The sequence below is a fragment of the Nanorana parkeri genome, unplaced genomic scaffold, assembly GCF_000935625.1.
Source record: "Nanorana parkeri isolate BGI_ZX_2015 unplaced genomic scaffold, ASM93562v1 scaffold565, whole genome shotgun sequence".
NCBI classification, from domain to species: Eukaryota; Metazoa; Chordata; class Amphibia; order Anura; family Dicroglossidae; genus Nanorana; species Nanorana parkeri.
In genome coordinates, this window is record NW_017306833.1 from 51,787 (window position 1) to 76,774 (window position 24,988).

General features: G+C 44.3%; 1 protein-coding gene across 1 annotated transcript in view; it reads left to right on the top strand.

Annotated features, from left to right (window-relative positions):
* Positions 1-24,988, top strand: part of LOC108791655 (tight junction protein ZO-3-like) — a 78,273-nt gene that overhangs the window by 21,889 nt on the left and 31,396 nt on the right. The window contains exon 10 of the mRNA XM_018562195.1: positions 6,592-6,687. Within this exon, the coding sequence (XP_018417697.1) occupies positions 6,592-6,687 (96 nt within the window). The remainder of the gene's footprint in view (positions 1-6,591; positions 6,688-24,988) is intronic.

Genomic DNA, 24,988 nt, shown 5'->3' on the forward strand with positions numbered 1-24,988 from the left:
AAAAAAAACCCCCAAACCATATATTTTCTGAAAGCACGGGTCCGATAGAATAACAAGGTGCTACTAATTTTGTAGGTCCTGCGATAATTGTGCAAATGTTTGTCAAAACAATATTAACCTGATAAAAATACACAATTAAATTGATAAAATCACACTGAAATCAGTATCCGTGCACAAAAAAAATACTTTTTCTGACCTAAATCTAAAAGATAAAAACTGTATTGAATGAATTAATAAAAAATATTAGTAAATTTTAAATTGCACCTTCGAAACGGTAAAAAAAAATGAACGCAACACTGTAAATAACCAATGTTAAACTCGTTTGTGCGCTGTGTTGGTTTGTGTTGTGATAAAATGATACAGGCGTACATTTATTCGCAGCATAGTGTATCACAACGTATGGTAATTTGCCATGCGCTGCCACACAGTTATTCTCAATCAATTTCTTTTTCTGCAGCTCCTGTTTTGAATTAATGGAAAGCACTCCGTACAGAGGCTTCCCATTAATTCACAAACTGGAGATAGTAATATAGTAGATAGTTTGCACACACGTTTACGATGGGGGACCTAGGGGGTGCACCACTGGGGAAGTCAAAGATTGAGAAGGACCTGGGGGTGCTCATAGATCACAAATTTGGCAATAGCATGCAGTGCCAAGCAAAGCAAACAGGATATTATTCTGCATTGAAAGAGGAATTTTGGCAAGGGATAAAAACATAATGTTGCCACTTTATAAATCATTGGTTCAGCCTCACCTTGAATAAGCGGTTCAGTTTTGGTCACCAACGATCAGGAAAGATGTTCTCGAACTTGAGAGAGTTCAGAGATGGGCTACAAAATTAATAAAGGGGATGGAAGGCCTGAGCTATGAAGATCGCCTCAAGAAATTTGTTCTCCTTAGAAAAGAGGCGCTTAAGGGGGGACCGAATTGCAATTTTCAAAATCATAAATGGGGACAATAATATTCGGAATAGTATGTTTACACCAGGAACTATACTAATGACACATCAAGAGATTAGAAGAGAGGTGGTTTAATCTCAGACTTATTTTTTTTTTTTTTTTACTGTGTGAGTAGTAAAAATGTGGAATTCTGGATCTATGGACACACACAGCTATTGCGGGCATGGCCAGGAACATGCATGCACAGGTGCCTCCACAGCAGCCGTTGATAGAGGCTCCCGGGTGGGGGGAGGAGCGCTGCGGGGACCCCATAGAGAACGTGGCATGGAACATTATTTAAGAAAAAGAATATTCATAAAAACCTGGGCCTCGTAGATGAAAAAAAAACCCAGAAGCTTTAATATCATTTTAAATACTCGCCAGTTCACTACTGTCCATGATACTTTTGTTGGCACTAACAGTTAATTTTTTAGGACAAGCTTTTGGGGTCTACCCCCTTTTTGTATTCACCCCCTTTACATTTTTCCTGTTTTATTGCTTTTTTAGGGTGGTTTGTATCATCAACATGACTACTACTTTGTGGGTGCAAAATAATTTTATTCTGACACAAACAATAGTTAAGACACCCAGAAATCTTAAGTATTCAGGCCCTTTGCTATAAAACACCTAAATGCAACCCCAATTCCAAAAGGTTCAAATGCTGTATAAAATCTACCTAAAAACAGAATGCAAAGATTTTCAAAGCTCAAACCCATATTTTATTCACAATAGAAACTAGAAAACATATCCAATGTTTAATCTGAGAAAATGTACCATTTTAAGAAAAAAAATAAGGTAATTTTAATAGTGACGGTAGCTAAAACTGGGACAGGGCAACAAAAAGCTGGCAAAGTAAGTGGCACTAACAAGGAAGAGCTGGAAGAACATTTTGTAACTAATTAGGTTAATTGAGAAGAGGTTAGTAACATGATTGAGTATAAAAAGAGCATCTTACAATTATCTAGAGATTTGTGTCTACGACTGCGTTCTTGTCAGAAAATCTGCCAGTAGATGGGGAGTGTACAACCACAATTACTGTACAACTGGCAGATTTTTGTCTTTCAAGCAGGCTAGAAAACCTTTCTCTAATTGGATGAAAATTTACAGGTTAGTGTCATGGTTGCACAACAAAAATCTCAAGATGCAAACTGCACATGCTCCAATGAAAATCTGTCCTTTTGATCAATGAAAATCAGTCAGGTGATGGTGCTGACAAATGTTAATTGTGAACGACATTGGTCTGTGCATGATAGGCTAGTTGTAAGAAAATTGAATGAGGGTGAGATGTCTGGACAACAAAAGTTGTACAATGGTTGTAAGGTGTATTTTACTTACAGAGAGTCAGTGTCTCGGCCATAAAGATGGGCAAAGGTTCACCATCAGTTGTTGAACAATTTCAGAATAATGTTCCTCAACATAAAATTGCAAAGTCTTTAAATATATCATCATTACATATCAAAAGATTCCAAGATTTTGGAGACATTTTTGTGCGCAAGGGACAAGGCCAAAAGGCAATACTGGATGTCTATTACCTTCGGGCCATCAGGCAGCACTGCATTAAAAACGGGCATGATTCTGTGATGGACATCACTGTGTGAGTTCAGGAATACTTCCAAAAATCACTGTCTGTGAAAACAGTTCGCCATGCCATCCAGAAATGTCAGTTAAAGCGCTATCATGCAAAGAAGCCTTATCTGAACATAATCCAGAAACGCTGCTGTCTCCCCTGGCCAAAGCTCATTTAAAATGACCTTCTGCAAAGTGGAAAACCGTTCTGTGGTCAGATTAATTGAAATTTGACATTCTTTTTGCCAACCATGGACACCATGTCCTCTGGACTAAAGAGGAAGAGAATCCTTCCGGCTCATCAGCGCTCAGTTCAAAAGCCTGCATCTCTGATGGTATCGGGGTGCATTAGTGCATATGGGATGGGCAGCTTGTACATCTTGAAAGGCACCATCAATGCTGGAAGATATATCCAGGTTTTAGAGCAGCATCCAGACAACGTCTGCCTTGCATATTTCAGCAAGACAACCGCATACTGCATCTATGACAACATCATGGCTTTGTAGTAGAAGAGTCCAGGTGCCTAACTGGCCTGCCTACAGCCCAGACCTTTTACCAATGGAAAATTTTTGGCGCATCTTAAAACAAAAACTACGACAAAAGACCCAGGACTGTGGAGCAGTTAGAATCCTATATCTGGCAATGATGGAAAAGCATTCCTCTCCCAAAACTCCAACAACTGGTCTCAGTTCCCAGATGTTTACAGAGTGTTGTTAAAAGAAGACAGGGTGCTACACCGTGGCAAACATGGCCCTGTCCCAACTTTTTTGAAACGTGTTGCAATCATGAATTTCAAAACGACCTTATTTTTTTCCGAAAATGGTACATTTTCTCATTTTACATGCGATAGGTTTTCTTTTGCAAATAAAATATGGGTTAATGAGATTTGAAAATCATTGCTTCTGTTTTTATGTAGGTTTTACACAGCGTCCCAACTTTTTTGGAATTAGGGTTGTAAGAAGTGGGCCTACCAGGTAAACTCAAATGCCCCATAATTAGTTGTTAAAGGTCCACCTGTGTGGAATCAAAGTGTCGCATGATCTGTCACATGATGTCAGTTATAACTGTTCTGAAAGGCCCCTGAGTCTGGAACACACCTAAACAAGCAACATAAGGACCAAGGAGCGCTCTAAACGGATCAGAGACAAAGTTGTGGAAAAGTTTAGATCGGGGTTGGGTTATAAAAAATCCCAAACTTTTAACATCCAACAGAGCACCAATAAATCCATTATAACAAATGGAAAGAATATGGCACCACTACAAACCTGACGAGAAGGAAATGACTGTTGCATTCAACTTTCTGTGCAGCCGATGTGATTGGACGCTCTGATCTTCTCTGGAGACCAGCACCAGAGGCTCTTATGCTTAGATCTATACTGAGCCTTCACTCCCCATGACTGGGGATCACAGTAGAGTATGTTTATGTTTAACGGCGCTGCGCCATGACAAAGTGCAAAATTAAGACTATACTACAACAGACTGCACTTTCCATGATGGCGCTAGCCTGCAACCCATGAAAGACTGAAGTAAGTTAGAACAATTTGCATGCACCACAGCTAAGGACTCTTACCATAAGTCTTATATCCACACAAATGGGGACACAAAGGGTATTCAGGCCCAGAGACACTAACGGCCCAGTCGAAGGGAGTTATTAGCACAACCACATGGCCACCTACTGACTTTACATAGGCCACTGGTATCTCCTAATAGAATACACGCAACACACCGAATATTCGGGGGTAACTGAAACCACTTTGAGAGGAGTATTTTCTGTGGTACATCATTAAAGGGCCTTCTGACCAGCCTAAAAATATCAAGGAAGACCTAGCACTGGTGTGCTAAGGCATGCATAAAATAAGTCAACACAGCCACAGCCCTACAGGGTTAAGTGATCTCCCTGGAGGTTAAGGTCCCACCCTTACATGAGACATAAAAATGACACAAGCCATGACCAATGCCTAGAATACATGGAAATCATAAATACCATCTGCATACTAGGCCTACCTGAACATACAAAGGCTAAAAACCCAATGGAATTTAACGAAAATTGACTGCAGGTGGCATTTGGGAAGGACAGTTTTATGCCACCGTTTGCTGTGAAGCATTTGCTCATATTGCCTCCTTCCTCCAGAGAATCTCCAGCGTTCCTTAATCCTTAAAATGCTTGATTTACAGGGATAGAGACACTCTCCTAACGCCTGTACCAGGGAAGACTTCAAATAAATGAGTCAAAACTTTTTCTTGATTTCTCTGTGTAGACAAAGAGCAAAATACACCGATGTCCAAAAGCTACTCAAACTTCTGCAGATACCATATTGTGTTGTACCCGACCAAACTACAGGTGGTGGCAAGGGATAGAACACTTTTTCTTTTCTCACACACCGGACGTGGTAGACTCTCGACTAGACAGGAATATGCAACATCTTAAGCTGGCTATACACCTATAGATTATCTGCAGATTTTCTATGGTCAGATGGAAACCGATTCCTTCATCTACACTAAACTGTGTGGATGGAGGAGTCTCCCACTGAGCCAAGCTTCAGTATCTTGCTAGTCAGCCCCGTTTGCTAACAAACCTGACCTGAACAATCTGATTGGATGCATGAATTGTTCAGGTATTTTTAGAGCCAGCGGGGCCGACTAGCAAGATATTGAAGTTTGGCCCAGTGGGAGATTCCTCCATCCACACAGTTTAGAGTAGATGGAGGAATCTGTTGCACTTTTTCCATCTGACAATAGAAAATTTGCAGATAATCTATAGGTGTATGGCCAGATTTAAAAACAAAAATGAGTAACTGCTCTATCTTTTTTACAATAATGCTAATCTGCAACTACCTTCAGCCTCAAGAATCCTCATGCGGTGATTGAATACGAGACAGTTTAACTATGAGTATGTTTTGATCACTGGGCCAACATCCCCAGCAAGTTTTATATGGACATCTAAGTCGATGGAACATCCCCAGCAAGTTTTCTCGTGTGGAATTTGCTATTCATTTTTTGTTCATGGTTTTGTTTTGTACAAACCAGTGTTTTGCCACTTTTATTTGACCTGCCCTGGATGTGCGCTACATTTACTGGACATGAATGTATTTGCAGTCCTTGCAGATCCCATTTGGAGACTGCAAGTTCTGTTCCATATGAACCCACCCCTGTTGGACATCGATGACCTTGAATTTTTTCACGATTGTGACACCCTGGAGATTTATTTGCTAGGAATTTACCTGGGGTTTTGCTGCGGCCGGAACTTAATTACTGTCTCATGGAACGTGGGGAGGTTGAATGACCCAAATAGGGTGAAAAATACTGTTTGTCTCACAATATGACCCATCTGTGGTCTGTCTGCAGAAAACACACCTGACTAGATTCCACTACCATTCTTCAAAGGACTAAATACAAAACAAAACTGACATCCTTCAGACAGGAAATGAGGGTAGGCTCAATATAGCTGCTGCGGGTTCAAAAGCGGAGCTGTACCTTTGCAGGGAATTTCAGTAATCAGTTTCCATACAGGATAGGGAAGTTGAGTGGGTTTTTTTGCTTCAAATGTCAAGAAGTGGCATTTTATTCAGTTCTATTCATTGCAGCATCTTGCTATGCAGTTTAATGCATTGCAATACGCTGTGATGAAAAACGTATTGCTTACCATACTTTTTTCATTGCACACCACTGCATTAAACTGGAATGGAAGGAAACGAGCCAAATTGCTGTGTCTATGCGTAAGCCCAGCGCAGCCCAACACACCTGATGTGAACAGGCTCTAAAGCAGAGTAAATATGGCTGCTTTAATGATGACTGTTTTGAAAACCTATAGAAAAAAAACATTTCAAAACATAAACACATACTGATAACATTTACGTCATGCTGTGCCCTTTACATTAACAATAAAAAATAATCAACTACATTTTGTTAGAGCTATGCCATTTTGCAGTGCAAATGGGTGTTTAATGTTTGAAAAAGACCAAAATGTTTTAATGGCAGCCTATAAACCTTTTTAATTCATTTACCATTTTGTTTTGTGCTTTTTTTTGTAATGTTGTGGCATTTCATTGTGTAATGTTACAGTATTTTATTTATCTTTCTATGCAGCAAGTTTCAAACGACCAGTTGTGGTATTAGGTCCTATATCGGACATTGCACACATGAAGCTTTGTTCTGAGTTGCCACAGGAATTTGAGGGTGCAGGTGAGTTATATTTAAAAAAAAATATTTGATTCATTTGACCTGATAATTATAAGAACCCTGTGAGGATAAAAATATGAGAGCTGCCAATGCTGCCTTATTTTTTATTTTGTTTAAAAAGCACAGTCTCTAGATCTACCATCCTGATTTTAGCTGCAGAAATGAGTCACTAAACTGACAGGAAGGGGGTGCATACTTTGAGGAACTCACTTGCTGCCAGTTTCCTTTAGATCAGTTACGAGCATCAGGATAATAGCCTTGGAACCTACACTTAAAAAAAACCCCAACTTTCGTATTGCCATCATCACATAATTCATAAAAACGCAAGTTTTATTATACAGAGTCCACTTTTTTCCATTTAACAAAATTTGTAGTATCTTGGGATTTGGATCTGTATACACTAATCAGTCATAACATAATGACCACTGACACGTGAAGCGAAGTGTAGTCCGATCCAATAGAAGAGCTACTGTAGCTCAAATTGCTGAAAAAGTTAATGTTGGTTCTGATAGAAAGGTGTCTGACAGTTCATCCCAGTTTATTGCAAATGGGGCTATGTAGCTGCAGATTGGTCAGGGTGCCCAATTCCCCACAATGAGTTTGAGGTGTTGAGTTTTCCAGATCTCAATCCAACTGAGCCTCTGTGGGATCTGCTGGAAAAACAAGTCTGATCCTTGGAGGCCCCTCCTTTCAGCTTACAGTGACATTAAAGCATAACAAATTTTTCCCTCCCCCCAAAGTTACATAGTATTTGAGGTTGAATAAAGACATTAGTCCATCAAGTCCAACCTATAGGATCTCATTTTTAGGAGTACTGTCTATGTACTGTACTGTACTGTTAATGTCAGCACGTACCTTAAATGATGTCTCTTAATCCGATCTTCTTTCCTGTCATTTTACATCTGTCCCTCCAATGCTGCTGCGGGTCTCCGATCCAGCGCTGACTCCTCTGTGCTTGCTGGCACTTTCTGTCCCACGGTGTCTGCATGCGGGTGCACGCCGTCCATATACTTACCTTGTGTGTCTCCCGGCCGAACATCTGAACTGCGCATGCGCCCGCCCCAAGATCCTTTGCGGCCGCCCGGGATTTCTCTTCCGTTCATTGAAGGACACAGGGAACAGGTCTAGGGTCATGTACAAGGGTATATCGCCACCTTCAGGAGAAGGACGCTAGGCACACAACTAAAGACTAAACCAGCCTAAGGGCGGCCCCTGCTGCTGGCCAAATCCCCCACCTGGTGACAAGTCTTCCGTTTTTTGCCTAGCGTCAGGAGTAAGGAGCTCAGAATTTTTTCTCCCTTGAATTCTTCTCTGCTTTGTCCTTTTTTTCACTGACCTTCTAGCTCGTCAGGGCGACAAGCTGGATGTTGTGGATCTTTGGAGTCTCCCCTGTACAGCCTTCGAGCGCACGCAGACTCTGCCATGGTGGGTCGGCTGCGACAACTCTGCCCTTTCGGCAGAGTGGCCTGTAGGTTCGCCCGGTGGTGTGCATATGACTGGGGGTCTCGGGCTCCCAGTCACAGCACTCCATACAGGCTGGCAGGGCCGCGACGACGGTCGGGGGCGTTTTTTCCGCAGTCCCTGCCTCCCCGTTCCTTTTTCCCCTACATGGATCTGGTTCCACGGGGTGGTCCTCCAAAGTCGGTACCTGGACGTGAGGCGGTGGGCAGGGACTTCGCTTTGACCCCACAGGTGTGGTATGTATGTGGGGATGGGCGGGAGCTGTGTGGGCCTGGTGGCAGGAATCCTTCTATTGCGGACTTCAGGGGGTCTGAGGATTCTGGTGCGGTGGGGGGTCTCTGCTGCCGCAGTTCCTTGGCCTGTCAGGCTTGGGGTAGGAGTCCTAACAGAATCCTCAGGAGGTCCCCCCCCCTCCTTCCCTCCCTCCATGATGCCTTGCTAGTGCAAGGCCTTTACCTGGCTTGCAGTGGTCCAGGGGTGCCAGCGAGGTGCGGTGGGCGGCTCTGATGGTTGGAAGCTCCATGGCCATGGGTCTCCTGCATTTAGTCCCCGGCTTCAATTGCGGCCTAGTGGGAAGCGAAGTTTCGGCGGCTGTGGCGGTCCTTTCCATCGGAGGATTGCTGGGAGTGAGACGTGCTCCTGCTGCTTCCCCACAGGGGGCAGGTATGGGTGACCAGGAGTCGGACTGTTGCGGTTCTTCCACTAGCCTGCGGGGTCGTGAGTACCTCTGGGGTCCCCCCGCCTGCTGTCATTGCATCCAGAGGTCTTTCATCAGCTCTGCCTGCGCTGGGGGACACTGGATGTGGACCTCCTGGCATCCCATTTCAATCGACAGGTCGATCGGTTTGTAGCCCGGGCCCAGGATCCCTGGGCGAAGGCGGTGGATGCCCTGGTGGGACCTCCTCTGCCTTCCCTCCTCTGTATCTGTTGCCGCACCTTCTTCGTAGGATAGCGGCCGAAGGCATTCCCGTCATTCTCGTGGCTCCGGACTGGCAGAGGAGAGCGTGGTACGCAGACGTGGTTCGGTTGGTTGTGGACGTTCCTTGGCGGCTGCCACTTTGTCCGGATCTTCTGTCCCAGGGTCCTGTGTTCCATCCTTCATTACAGTCGCTGGCTTTAACGGCGTGGCTGTTGAGAGCCAGGTGTTGAGGGACCGTGGTTTGTCTGACCCTGTTATTTCCACGATGCTCAAGACCCGCAAGGCACTTGGAGGGCATACTTTGCCTGGTGTGTGATGGTGTGTGATGGGTGGATCATGGTTTGGTCCCGAGTACGGTGAAAGGCCAAATTTCGGCTCTGGCTGTTCTTTTTCAGCGACCATTGGCATCGAATGCCTTGGTTCTCACTTTTGTGCAGGGGGTTACACGTATTATTCCCCCTGGTCGGTCTCCCTTGCCGCCTTGGGATCTCAATTTGGTACTCTTGGTTTTGCAGGAGTCTCCTTTTGAACCATTACAGGAGATTCCTCTTCTGAGTTTGTCCCAAAAGGTGGCTTCTTTGGTAGCCATTAACTCGGTTCGCAGGGTTTCAGAGTTGGCGGCCTTGTCTTGCAAGTCACCGTTGTTGGTCCTTCATAAGGACAAGGTTGTTCTGCGTCCTCGTCCGTCGTTTCCACCTAAGGTTGTTTCGGCGTTCCATCTTTATGAGGACATTGTCTTGCCTTCTCTTTGTCCTAAGCCCGTTCATAGGAAGGAAAGGGCGCTGCACTCTTTGGACGTGGTTCGCGCTCTCCGGGTTTATTTGGATGCGACTGCCTCTATCCGCGAGTCGGATTCCCTGTTTGTGGTTACAGAAGGGCCTCGAAAGGGACAGGCTGCTTCCGCGGCCACAATCTCTAGATGGATTCGAAACACCATGATTCAGGCGTATGCCATTCGGGGGTGTGAGCCTCCTTTTTCTGTTACTGCCCATTCCACTAGGGCTGTCGGGGCATTTTGGGCTTTTCGTCATGGTGCCTCAGTGTCTCAGGTTTGTAAGGCCGCTACTTGATCTTCTGTTCACACCTTTGCCAAGTTTTATAAGGTGGATGTATTGGCATCTGCGGATGCTGGCTTGGGGCGCAAGGTTTTGCAGGCGGCCTTTTAGTGGGGTCTTGTTTGTGCCCACCCCTCTTTGGAACTGCTTGGTGACGTCCCTACGGTACATGATCCTAGATCTGTTCCCTGTGTCCTTCAATGAACGGAAGCTAGGAGGAGGGAAAGAAGCTGCGGTGTGGGTACTGCCTTACCTCTAGCCATTATATAACGTTTCCTACTCAACAGCTGGTTTGTGAATTTTTTTCTGGGTGTTTTATATAAGTTGCAGCATGTGTTGGATCTCAAATGCAAAGGGAGTGGTCCCACAGGCCTCAATCCTCTAACTTCTCTTGGGTCAGCTTGCAGTGCCCCTCTTCATGGACCTGACACCAATAGCCTGGATAGTTGTCCCCTGCTTGAATCCACACCTACTTCAAAGTCTGCCTTAGCTCCTTCAGGTGTGGCCCCTCCTCTGACTAAAGGTGCCCATACACTGTACGATCGTACGAGAATCGTACAGTGTATGGAAGGCGTGCGACCGTTTCTACTGTACGGTCGCACGTCTTCCATCGAAAGAATGAGTTTTATACAGCTGTGCTAGATTTGGTGAACAAAATTACTGGCGTGGTAGATGACTCAAGAGTCTTAACCACACCTCTGAGCTGTCCTCTTTATCGGACATTCATGCAGCTGTGGCAGCCTCTGAGCCGCCTTCTATGGATTGGCTGTGGGACGAGGAGTCTCGCAAATCCTTTCTGGACGAGTTTGTACCTGAGGAGTCGCAGACTGCTCCTATAACTTCCAAGCCTGAAGATACCATATCCAATCCTAACTGAGGCAGTGAGCACATGTTTAACAACCTCCTGTCTGCCGAACATTGAAAAACGGCCGGACGGGAGACTTCTGGGTGCGGGTGGGCTTCTGTAGACATCCTTCGTGCCCGCACGTGAAACCGCCAGAATTTTAAACGGCCAGCGATGGCCGTTTACATACAAGCGGTCCGGCGTCTGTAAAGACGCCCAATCGCTAGTATGATGCAAGTCTCTGTGCCCCCTCCTTACCTCTTCTCGTGGTCCCCGCCGCCTCCGTCCATGCGATCCCGGGCGTCCGATCCAGGAACGGCAGTGTGGCTCTGTGCACGGAGAACAGAGGGAGATCAGTGCAGGTTCTGCTTCCGCTCTCATCCCCGGTCTCTGAATGCAGGAAGTGATGTTTACTACATCACTTCCGCATTCCTCTTTCACTCTCCGCTGTGATTTCGCAGGCGCGCGTAATTTTAAGGCTTCACATGTTAGGTGTCTATTTACCCGACATGACCCGTCTTTTATATTTTACCAAAAACTGGGTAATAATAAATGTTTCCTAACATAATAAAGGGAAAACTGTTTGTTTTTTTCCATTATATAGTCAAAAATAAAATCAGTGGTGATTTAAATATCACCAAAAGACAGCTCTATCTGTCCTCAAAAAACGGTATAAGATTCAATTCAGTACAGCGTTGCATGACGGAACAAACGTCAGTCAAAGTACCGCAGCACTGAATACTTAAATGGTCTAGACTGGACGGGGGTGTAAACACCGCGGTGAGCAAGTGGTTAAAGTTTGAACAGCCCACTCCTGCAACTGCTATCAGTCTGGGTTCACTAAAAGGCCCTGAGACAAGCAAAACCTTTCCAACACACTCCTTACTTCAGCCTATTATGTATAGAGACTGCATTGCTCCTAGTAAGCTATTCTCTCCTCCAAACCATTTTATGAGCAATATTTGTTGGAGGAGGCCTTTATTAAAAAGTGAGCTATTTACACTGTGGATCCAGATATTTTCTGTATTAATAAAAAAAAATAACTAGAGCTGTTTTAAAATGCCCCAGTATTTAAAGATCAGGTTGACAAATGTCTAGGGGCTCTTTCCAAATTTTTATTCTTTCTGATAGGTCCCACTATACAACCTTCCATAGCTTTAATTTCAATGTGTCAGACATTGGGGGAATGGACTAAGAATGTCTTAGGAACCAGAAACTATCCTAACAAGATCATTCAGTTATGAGGCATTTAGAATTTATGCCTGCTGCATTACACCCTTGTATTGACTGGTTAGTGGATACTGTCCGTCTCATTTCCCATAGGAGTCTCCTGTCTATGTGCTTTTTGGCGGAGAATGTCTCTTTTGCGCTACTCAATACATTTTTATTAAATATGTAATTGGACAGAGAATCCTTTTGCCTCAGTAAAAGAAGTCTAGGCCTCAAACTGGAAAAACCTTTCCCACCTCTAAGGCTAGAAAAAAAATAATTTCGCTTCTCCCAAACTTCCCATTCCAAAGCCAAACCTAAGCCAGAGTCCCTGTTCAGCAAATGTCCTGCTGCTCTATAAGATCTCTTGAGTTAGAAAGTCATTACTATTCTTCTGGAAGTGGACAGGTTTTAGGGTTTTAACTCAAACCTGTTCAGAGTTCCCAAGCCAAATGGGGGCATATTGGATCTATTCAAAAGTGTATTTCCCCTTTAACAGAGATCCCAACATAGAATGATGGTGAATATCAATTTATGTTCAATGAAAATAGTTTTATTCCAAAAATTGCAAACTCCATAAATACACATCGGACAAACATCTAAAATCCTAAAAAATACCCTACACATGGCTCTGTAAAAATGTAATTATCATGGACAATATATATATTGTGTGTGTATATATGTATGTATGTATATTTTTATTGATCCCAATCGTGACTGGTGGCCACCAGCAACAATATTCCCAGGTTGGTTAATATGATGCAATTTTCAAGGATATCCAGCAATGTGTCTCCAAAAGGAATGATTACCAAAGTAAATGTATCAGCATATAATATCACTCCATGTGTTAAAGTGTGATGCACGTTACACCAACATGCATATATAAAGTGTGTCTGAAAACGAAAGGTCATCATTATCATACTGGCTAAGAAATGTATTTGTAGCCAGGCTTAATGTGTGTAGATTGCAAATAGTCTCTAAGGAGTATAAAGGTGTGAGTTGTTTGAACAGCTCAGGGATTTATATGCCTCCGTATCAGTAACCATTCAAACGGCAGCCCGGATAATACACCTCTAATCAGGCAACGAGCCCTAGGCAGTAGTGTGGGATCTGCTATCCCTACCCTGGCTCATGGATCCCATATCCTGATTATGGACTTGGTTATTATACTTTAACTGTGGATTGAACTAATTGTGTCATCATTGGATGTTTATCAGCATCTTTGCCTCCTGAGAGAAAAGTATTTTCTATGTTGTGGCAGTGCATCGCAATGCCGCGGTGTAGTATGGCACTTTGGCACCCAGGACTCTCAGCCAGAGGGGCTTAGAGGGTCCAGAATGTGAAACGTTTATTCGGAAGAACCTGGTTATTCAGATTCTTTCAGGTATTCCTAATTGTAGCTGGAATCTGAAGCTCTGGAGATTTCTTAGGCCTTGTTCACACCAATTGCAGACCAGATCTGCATGAGTTTCTGCACATGCAGTACAGTGTGTTGTGCCGCGTTTTTGATGCGTTCCGGGCCGTTTTTTTTTAGTTTAAAATGGACTTTCAATGCATTCCAGGGTGTTTGCATGCGTTTTTGATGCGTCTGCATGTGTTCCAGAGCAGGTAAAATAGGGCCTGCTGCAGTTTTTTTACCTGCTCTGGAACGGAACGCTGCGATGTGAACTGGAGCTAAAAATACCATTGGAATACATTGGTCGCAGTTTTGCTCCGGTCTGTATCTGCTCTGCTCCTGCAACGCGGTTGGTGTGAACAAGGCCTTAGACCTCTGGGTGGGATGAAATCTCCAGTCCTGGGGCCAGGTGTTCCCAATGACCAGCTTGGGATGATCAGGTGGCTGAGAGCAGCCTCATTAGGAAGCCAGCCCAGAGCTCAGGGGAGTTGTGGGTGTGCAAGGAGGCACATGGCCACAGGCAGACTCTCCTGCGTATGCGAGCACAGGTGACACAGCCAGGAAGGCTGGGAGAGGTCAAGCGGGTTGGTGACCCTGAGATATCTGTCGGAAAGACAGAGACCCACAAGGGGTGAATGCTAAAACGCATGGAGCTGAGGAAAGCTGCTAAGCAATACTGAGGACTGTATTGACAGAGAAAATATGGTGAAGTCCTGAGATTATCACACTGGGAGTGTATAGGACAGCCAGATGTCGGTGAGACCAAAACATGTTTTGATGAAGTCCAATTAACTGTTCTGTATCATTTATATTGAAGAGGAATAAAGACTGGCCTGTTTATGTTTAAGTTGGCTTCAAGACTGGTCCTTAACCGCTCATCATTGGGCTATATTCCCCAAACATCACAATGTGCACTGTTTATATGGCCATACACAGATCAAATGGAAACTGTTTATCTGCGCTTGTGGATAATGTATTATTAATATGGGAAATAAAGCTGCCACAATAACAGACTTAAAGGTCCTAGAAAAGTGAGTAGAGATTTTGCGGCGCTAAATCCCCTACAGTACTTGGAACTAGATAAATGAACACTCTAATGTGCCATGAAACAGTGCAAACTTATATCTGTGACCAAAAAAATCCGCTAACAGGAAAAAGTAGTGAAGAAATATCTTAGTGACACAATGTGTAAATGCAATTGGTATCACAGTAACCATACAATGATAGTGAAACCTTCATACATGAACCATAACAGGAACAAAACATGTCAAAAACGAAATAAAATATTAGGGATGCAATCTCTATCCGGATAGATGAACCTCCAGATATAATAAACATGAAATATATGGTAATATAGTGATCACACTGTAATTAGTATAGTGAGAGTACAGCCTGGGAGCAATGGAAACTGTTTAGAAAATGTTTTTGGCTCATTGCCTACCTGACTTCTACAAACTGTTTACGGTCAGCTCTGTAACAAAGACCAGAGGGCACAACCTAAAATTGGTTGAAAAAAAATTTCACCACACAGTGCGCAAGGGGTTCTTCACAGTTAGAGCGGTTAAGGTCTGGAACTCGCTGCCACAGGAAGTGATTTCAGCTAAGAGTGTGAATTCATTCAAGAGACTCCTGGACGAGTTCCTGGGAGACCAGAACATTCAGGGGTACAGGTATAGCTAAGAGAAAAATCACACATGGACTCATATACACGCACACATCAGCTCATAAATGCATACACACAATAGGTTGGACTTGATGGACTTATATCTTTATTCAACCTCAAATACTATGTAACTATGAGAGTGCAATAAATTAACAATCAGCGAAAAAGTCCTTCAAAAGTCCTCCAAATCGTGAAATAAAGTGCTGGTGCTTTTAAATGGTCTTCTGGTGTCACACACGTAGCCCCCCAGGACAGTGCACACTCACCGCAAACAGATCTTTGTTAAGCTTTGTGGGCAGCCTGATCAAATGCCTGATTTAGAGGTGGATTACCCGGGCTGTCGTTTGAGCGGATACTGATCTGGAGGCCTATAAATCCCTGAGCTGGTCAAACAACTCACCACTTCATACTCCTCATAGAGCTATTTGTCATCTACACCCATTAAGCCTGGCTACAAAAACTTAACCAGTATGATACGGTAGTTATGACCTTGCTTTTTCAGACACACTTTTTATATATGCATGTTGGTGTAACGTGCATATGAATGCATGGAGTGATATATGCTGATACTTTTAAGTTTTTTCTTTTGGAGACACTGCTGGATATCCTTGATAATCGTGTCATATTAATAATCTTAAGGATATCGTTGCTGGTGATTACGGTATGCTTAACCACCTGCTGTCCACCTGCACACGGCTCCGCTGTGCCCGGTGTGAGCCCGGGAGCAGCACAACAGCTCTGCGGCCGAAGATCAAACGGAGCTCCGTACACGAGCTCCGTTTGATCTCCTCCTCCTCCTCTTTGGAATGCAGGCAGTGATGTGTATTACATCACTTCCTTCATTCCTCTGTCACTCTCCAGTACAGAAATCGGAGAGAAGCTGGTGAAGCAGGTCTCTGCTTCATCAGCTTCTCTGGGGGTCCCAAGATGACAATAGGGGTCTTAAAGACCCCAGATGTCTCCATAAAGAGGACCTGTCACTGCAAATTGGCTATCGCATAGGGAGCTTGTTTGCTCCCTATGTGATGGCAATAAAGTTCAGTGGAAAAAAAAAGGTTTAAAAAAATTATTTACAAAAAAATGAAATTTAAAAGTCACATCAAAGCAATAAAAATGTAAAAATTAAAGTCCCCTGTCCCCACATGCACACGCAAACATGCGTCAAGTCCGCCTACGTGCGAAAAAGACGATTACATCCATTGCACCTCACATTTTTTGAGTATGGTAGTTTTTTGCTATGTAGCGGGTGCGCGCAATTTTAAAGCTTGACATGTTTGGTGTCTTTACCCGACGTGACCTTTTATATTTTACCAAAAAATTGGGTAATAATAAATGTTTTATAACATAACGTAGGAAGATTATATAGTAAAAAAAAAACCGTAGTAGTGATTAAATACCACCAAAAGAAAGCTCTATCTGTTCCCAAAAAATGGTATAAAATTCATTTCAGTACAGCGTTGCATGACGGAATAAATGTCAGTCAAAGTAATGCAACACTGAACACTGAAAAATGGCCTGGACAGGAAGGGTGTATAAACACCCCGGTCAGCAAGTGGTTAAATGCAAAGTTTTTCTATCTGGAGACACATTATTCGATATCTTTTAAGAATTGTACCATACTAATCATCCTCTATATATGCATGTCGGTGTAACGTGCATCACACTTCAAAGCATGGAGTGATACTATATGCTGATACACTTACTTTGAAGTTTTTCCTTTTGGAGACATATTGCTGGATATCCTTGAAAATTGTGTCATGCTAACCATCCTAAGGATATCGTTGCTGGTGGTTATGCTATGCTTAAATGCAAGGAGTGACACTACATGCTGATTCATTCACTCCAAGGTTTTTGGGGTTTTTTTTTGTTTTTGTTTTTTCTGGAGACACATTGTTGGATACCTTTTTTTAAAATTGTATCATATTAACCATCCTGGGGATATTGTTGCTGGCCACCAGTCACGATTGGGATCGATATTATTTTGAGATATATATATATATATATAATCTGCATGATTATTGCATTTTTAAAGAGCCATGTGTAGGGTATTTTTTAGGATTTTAGATGTTTGTCCGATGTGTATGGTGTTTGCAATTTTTGTAATAAAACTATTTTCATTGAACATAAATATATTCACTATCATTCTATGTTGGGATCTTTGTTAAAGGGGAAATAGACTTTTGAATATTTAATTAAAAGACCCACATAGATGTATTTATTGTTACCTTCTCCTGTGTATATACCGCATATTGGATCTAACAGCCTTAATTGTCTTCATGCAGTTCCACAAATTTCACATAAAAATATGGGTTTTAAAGAGGCATACCATCACTGCATAAGTTGATATAGAAAAAACATTTTATTTTATACAGTATCGTACTAAAATTATTAGTAAAACATAAGTGTCGATTCTCATCCCCTTCTTATTTCGCCTAGTGTCTAACGCAGCCGTATTTACATACATATACCAATATGAACACCATATGTATTATCCATAGTTCATCTTCGTTATTCTTTTTAGTAGTCAGAGAGGTAGTTCTCAGATGGCATGATTTAACTAGGACTTTTTCCCGATGCATTTCGCTCATGCGCTTCCTTTGGGGACCATAGATTACTAATCCAACACAAATGTATAAATAATTGTATGTCTGAACATTAATCAAATTTATCATACTTTTTGTACATTTCTACATTATTAAACATAAGGTGGTGGCTCAGCCACACATGTGTTGCTACTCACCCAACACTAGGTGTCAGGGGCGAAAAGGAATTCCTTCTAGCCGAGGAACAGCAAATTCTCACCAAAGAGGACGGATAGAGGCTCAAAGAGGACCGATAGCCCACTCAGTTCATATTAATGTTTAGTTTTAAGCTGAATTACTTCACTTCCACCCCATACCAGTACCAAGAGGAAGACCTAGTAAACCATATAGTGTACCACCTTAGCAGTGCCAAAACATAAAAATTACATAAATATGTATCACCAGTATAGATTTGATCAGTATCTTTCTCACTCAATCCCTCTCAACCTCCATTCTTTATGCATGTGAAGGTATATATAGGTGCATACATATCACTGCGTAAATATGACCTTCAATATTATATGTCCCCATCATTGAAAATTCCAACCATTTATAGCTGAAGTACAATCAAATTCACATAATTTCCTCCATAATGTACCCCAAAATGTCCCAAATTGTGATACCCAACTCTATTGTCAATCCATCAATTGATGTAGATTTCTGCTCTCCACAAAAATGAGAAACAAATTCACCATTCTCAATTTTGCCTATACATACCCATTCCCCACTAACCTTACTCCTCCTCGGATTGACAATTATTTGGGACATTTTAAGGTACATTATGGAGGAAATTATTTGAATGTACGGCAGCTATACTGGTTGGAATTTTCAATGATGGGGACATATTAGCACATGTAATATACATATATATTGACGGTCATTATATTTATGCACCGATATACACTATATTGCCAAAAGTATTGGGACGCCTGCCTTTACACGCACATAAGCTTTAATGGGATCCCAGTCTTAGTCTGTAGAGTTCAATATTGAGTTGGCCCACCCTTTGCAGCTATAACAGCTTCAACTCTTATGGGAGGGCTGTCCACAAGGTTTAGGAGTGTGTCTATGGGAATGTTTGACCATTCTTCCAGAAGCGCATTTGTGAGGTCAGGTACTGATGTTGAAGGAGAACACCTGGCTCGCAGTCTCCACTCTAATTCATCCCAAAGGTGTTCTATCGGGTTGAGGTCAGGACTCTGTGCAGGCCAGTCAAGTTCCTCCACCCCAAACTTGCTCATCCATGTCTTTATGGACCTTGCATTGTGCACTGCTGCACAGTCATGTTGGAACAGGAAGGGGCCATCCCCAAACTGTTCCCACAAAGTTGAGAGCATGAAATTGTCCAAAATGTCTTGGTATGCTGATGCCTTAAGAGTTCTCTTTACTGGAACTAAGGGGCCAAGTCCAACCCCTGAAAAACAACCCCAGCAACATAATCCCCCCTCCACTAAACTTTGCACTTGGCACAATGCAGTCAGGCAAGTACCGTTCTCCTGGCAACCGCCAAACCCAGACACGTCCATCGGATTGCCAGACAGAGAAGCGTGATTCGTCTCCAGTTCTCTAGTCCAGCTTTGCATTGCACTTGGTGATGTAAGGCTTGGATGCAGGTGCTCGGTCATGGAAACCCATTCCATGAAGCTCTACGCACTGTTGTGCCAATCTGAAGGCCACGTGAAGTTTTATGGTCTGTAGCTATTGACTCTGCAGACAGTTGGCAATTTCTGCGCACTGTGCGCTTCTGCATGCGCTGACCCCGTTCTGTCATTTTACGTGGCCTACCACTTTGTGGCTGAGTTGCTGTTGTTCCCAGTTGCTTCCACTTTGTTATATTACAATGCTGGGCTATCCATCCTCTTTGATCCCTGTGTCCCCACCGCAAACCAGCCAGAGGGATGGCGGGTGAGAATTCACTGTTCCCCTGCTAGAAGGAATTATTTTTCACCCCTGACGCCTAGTGTTTGGTGAGAAGCAACATATGTATGGCTCTGGCGCAACCTTATGTTTAAAAATGTTAATGTACAAAACGTATGATAAATTTGATGTTTAGACATGCAATTTAATTATACATTTGTGTTGGATTAGTCATCTATGGTCCCCAGAAACGTGTCAGTAAAAAGACCTAGTTAACGCATACCATCTGAGAACTACTTCCTTGACTACTAAAAAGAATAACGAAGATGAACTATGGATAATACATATAGTGTTCATTTTGGTGTATGTATGTAAATACGGCTGCGTTAGACACTGGGCAAAATAAGAAGGGGATGAGAATCGACACTTATATTTTTACTGGTTTTGCTAATAATTATAGTATGATACTGTATAAATAAAATATCTTTTATTTTTCAACTTATGCAGTGATGTGTGCCTCTTTAAACCCCATATTTGTTTATGTGAAACTTGACTACAATTAGGGGGCGAGGCACCTATCGGGCTGGAGGAATCTGGGGGTTTAATTTGTGTGTTGAAAATTTTCAATGGAATCCACCAGCCTCTGTGGACATCAAGGATGTGTACTTGTATGTCCCCATATTTCCACCACGCTAATGCTGCCTGCGCTTTTGTTGTGGGCACGCAACACTACCAGTTTTTAGCAGTCCCATTTGATCTGCTTCCACACCCCAAGTGTTCACCAAGGTACTATCTCCTATGCCAACCTTACTATGCTCCCAGGGCATTCCTGTTGTATGATAATGGGACGATGTCCTGTTGTGTGAACAGCCAAATAGACTGTCTGACAATGTGATGGGAACTTTTGAGGCCCTTCAGAGGTTCCTTTGAATCCTAAATCTGCCCTGGAACTGACTCATCACTTGGTGTATCTGGGTCTTATTCTGTATACAGTCTCTGTTTCTCACTTCAGAGTCTTTCCTCCAGTAGACAAACTCCACACTCTCTGCTCCCATATTTAGACACAGTTTGGCTCCTCACTTAAGCATGAGCATTCTGGGCTTGATTGTAACCTCATTTGAGGCAATCCTGTTTGGCCAGTTCCACGCCAGACCATTGCAACTCAATGTTCTTGCTGTGTGGGGCAAGCAGGTGCAATCTCTCTAGACCAACTGATGATACCCAAGATTATCTCTAGTCTGGTTAGTTAGGAATCTAGCCCTAGAGTCGGGGACATTTTTCCTTCTGATAATCCTGGAAGATTCTCACAACTAATGCCAGCCTTACAGGCATGGGAGGACTCCTTGACACCCTGCTAATGCAGGGGCTTGGTCACTGGAAGAAGCTCATTTTCCAATCAACATACTGGAGCTCAGAGCGATGTGGTTTTCCTTTTTATTACTGGATCTCCAAACACAGTGCCATCTGATTTAGGATTTAATCAGAGAATGCGACAGCAGTGGCAGATATCAACCTTCAGGGGAGGAAACTGAAGTTTTGCTGCAGAAAGAAAAGCAGATCTTCGTATTCCAGCATTGTCTGCTGTTAACATTCAGTGTGTTGACACACAGACTACCTTAGCTGGCAACAGTTTCTTCAGCTGGAAGTATTTAAGGTGTCCTAACCTGGAGACAACAGTCTCTTTACCTGGAGGTGTTTAAGGACCTCTGTCACTCATGGGAGACACCAGATATGGATCTTCTGGCCTCCAGATTTAGCAACAAACTGAGCGAGTTTTTTCTCCGGATGCAGAGTTCCGCTGGCATTAGCAGTGGATGCTCTAGTGCAGTGATTCTCAACCTTCCTAGGGCCGGGACTCCTTGGTAACATTTGCCAAGTTGTGGTGACCCCCAACAGAGCACTGGACTTGGGACTTAGTAAGGCACTGGACTTGGGACTTAGTAAGGCACTGGACTTAGAAATAAAAATAGAAGCACACTCACAAGAATGCAAGCCCTCGCCAGCCCCTTCTACCTGCTTGCCTGCTCTGTCTTCTCAGCCCCAGCCCTGCTAAGATGCCCCGCCTCCTGCAGAGCCCGCACTGTATGGGAGGCAGGAGGACAGCAATGGCTATCAATAGAAAAGTCCTGCAGTAAACACTCCCCGGCCACTAGATGTTGCTGCAGCAGCCAGGGAGTGTGTACAGCAGCACTTTTATATTCACAGGACTTGGGACTTAGTAAGGCACTGGACTCTTGACTTAGTAAGGCACTGCAAAACAGATGACAAACTCACTCATCAATTCATCACCAGCTTTACAGTAAGGTGCACACGGAATGGGCTTTAAACCGTAAAATAGCAAAAAGTTTTCCTGGCACACTCGCAAGCTAGCATGTAAAAAAACTTGTCTCACACTAAAGTTAAAAACAGAGGTTTGGATACACGTCTTCTGCAGAAAATGTGAAAGCCGCACAGCCGCGCCAAGGCACCTCTTATAGTGCGGTCCTAACTCTAAACTATCAGAGCCTCCATCATGGAGCACATGGGGCAGAAGATAAAATTGGGTGCAGGTTTGTCAGGAGGAAGCCCAACCCCCTTAAAGGCACAGAGACGCACAAGGGATCCCGCACATCCCAATGGCAGCTGAGACCCCCCCATGCATCACCACCAAAACAGTCAAGGAAAACAGATGACAAACGCACTCATCAATTCGTCACCAGCTTTACAGTAAGGTGCACACGGAATGGGCTTTAAACAGTAAAATAGCAAAAAGTTTACCTGGCCCACTCACAAGCTAGCATGTAAAAAAACTTGTCTCACACTAAGGTTAAAGGTCTGCAGAAGACGTGTATCCAAACCTCTGTTTTTAACCTTAGTGTGAGACAAGTTTTTTTACATGCTAGCTTGTGAGTGGGACAGGAAAACGTTTTGCTATTTTAGTAAGGCCCTGGACTCGTGACTTAGTAAGGCCCTGGGCTCGTGACTTAGTAAGGCCCTGGGCTCGGGACTTAGTAAGGCCCTGGACTCGGGACTTAGTAAGGCCCTGGACTCGGGACTTAGTAAGGCCCTGGACTCGGGACTTAGTAAGGCACTGGACTCGGGACTTAGTAAGGCACTGGACTCGGGACTTAGTAGGGCACTGGACTTAGAACTAAAAATAGAAGCACACGGGGCGTGGCCTGACGCGGGACCAAGATGGACACTTAGACCCTGTACTCCCAACAACTGGGCCCCTCTTTCTAAGCTATTTTTGCTATCTGCAGAGTTTCACCGACATGAATCATGAGGAGGACCGGGAAGAACACTCAGGCAACCAAGGCTCCTCGAGATACGGGTGCACAACTTGGCCGTTATCTCCGGGACATGTTCCGCTCCCAATCGCCGGAACGCTACGTGGAGCACATGGCGGCCTCTCCCTCAACAGTCAATTCCCCCGGCAGCAGCCCGGACAGAGATCAAGTGGGAGACCCTTCTCAACGACAACCTGACATACTCACACTCATGAGTCAGATGTCGGATCTCCACTCTATAGCGATGGACATTAAATCCACTCTGTCGGCAGCAATATCGGAGCTGAAGGCCGGCATTCACTCCCTAACAGATCGCATTCAGACGGTGGAAGGTGAGGCCTCCCGTCAATCATCTGCTATACGGCGCCTCCAGCGAACAACCTCCGTCCACCATACTCACTTAATGGAGATGCACCGACACCTAGAAGACCTTGATAACAGAGGCCGTCGCCGCAACCTCAGAGTAAGAGGCATTCCAGAAACCGTTGATGCGCCTCAGCTAGAGCCGGCTCTGATCCACATTTTTAATCTGCTTAACCGCCCGCCAGAATCACCGGTTCCCATGGAACGCTTTCATTAGGCTCTGAGGCCTAAAGGAGGAGATGCGGATCCACCCAGAGATGTTGTCTGTTGCCCGTTAGACTTTCGCCTCAAAGAAGAAATACTTTGTTGTTCCAGAAACAGACAACGTCTTCTATTCCAGGATGCAGAGATCCAACTGTTCCAAGACCTCTCGCATATCACCCTACAGCACAGAAGGGCCCTTCGTCCCCTGCTACACCTATTACACTCCCGCAACATTCCCTACAGGTGGCAGTTCCCATTTGGCCTGGCGGCTACCCACTCGGGCCGCTCAAATCTTCTCACGGTCCCGGCTCCCAGTTGGGCACCCTCCGGCTTCCTCTACACCTTCTCTTGACCGCTGCCAGCCTCGTACCCCGGACCGCTCCCGGGAGAGCTCTCCACAGCCCTAGTTTACCCTGCGACAGGATTTCAACGCCAACCGGTCTGATGCTGTCACCGTGATTTCCATGGCCGTCTCTACCGCATGCCTGGACTCGCCCTCTGCCTCAGCAGATGACATATACTGTGCCCCATTGTCTGAACACTGCCCTTCTTCCTTCTCCCCCTTGGGGTGCAGTCTCCCCTAAATCCGTGCTTGTTCCCGCCTAAGCTACAAGACTCCCTAAGGTACCAAGCCTTTAATGTGCCCTAATTCTCTGTCTCCCTCTCCCCACTCCACTGCACCATATAGACTGCGATGGGGACTGGACCGAGAGATGGTGGACGAGAGGGAACGGCGCTAGAGTGTTTAAAAGAACTTGGCCTCACGGCTGACAATGCTGAGGGTACTTGTAACATAATGCATTCTCCTCTTGTGTTTTGTCCTGATTTGTCACAATACCTGGTACCCCGTTATATACGTTCCCTCCTGCTATAACCATGCCACCTTGATCTATCTTTCTCATACCTACCTATATCGATCACCACTCTGGAGGGGGCCGACCGGTGGCACTAACCGGCGCTTTTTGCAGGTGCTGCTGCTGTCCGGCCTAAATCCGCTACATATGGTTCGGTGTTCTCCTCTGTGCCGCCTCACCGGAGCCCTTTCACCACGGCAACTCCTCACTTATCGCCCCTACCCGCTCCCATTCTTTATCCTCAGACGAGCCGTGTCCTTCAGCCTTGCCTATTCTCTCTATGTCTTTGCTCACAAGATCGTTTGCGATCGCACACTAAATTTGATGGCTGGCCGAGCATGGAGGATACACTGTTTTGCATACTATGCACTCAGCGCTGATACGCCGTGTCTCAGCTCAGTGCTACTATTAACTTAACGCCTGTTTGGTGGGGTTGCCCGGAGACCGAGGAGCATTTTCCGACACAGGCAACAATACCCTTCCCCTAGGGAATCCTGCCCGCTCCTTCGGGTCTCCGGGCGTCACCGCTGCTGGTCAGTATACTCCTCCTACCTATGCATGAACGCTGATTCATTATTGTACTCCTTGCTGTTTCACAATATATCATTGCCTGCATACCATATCCCTG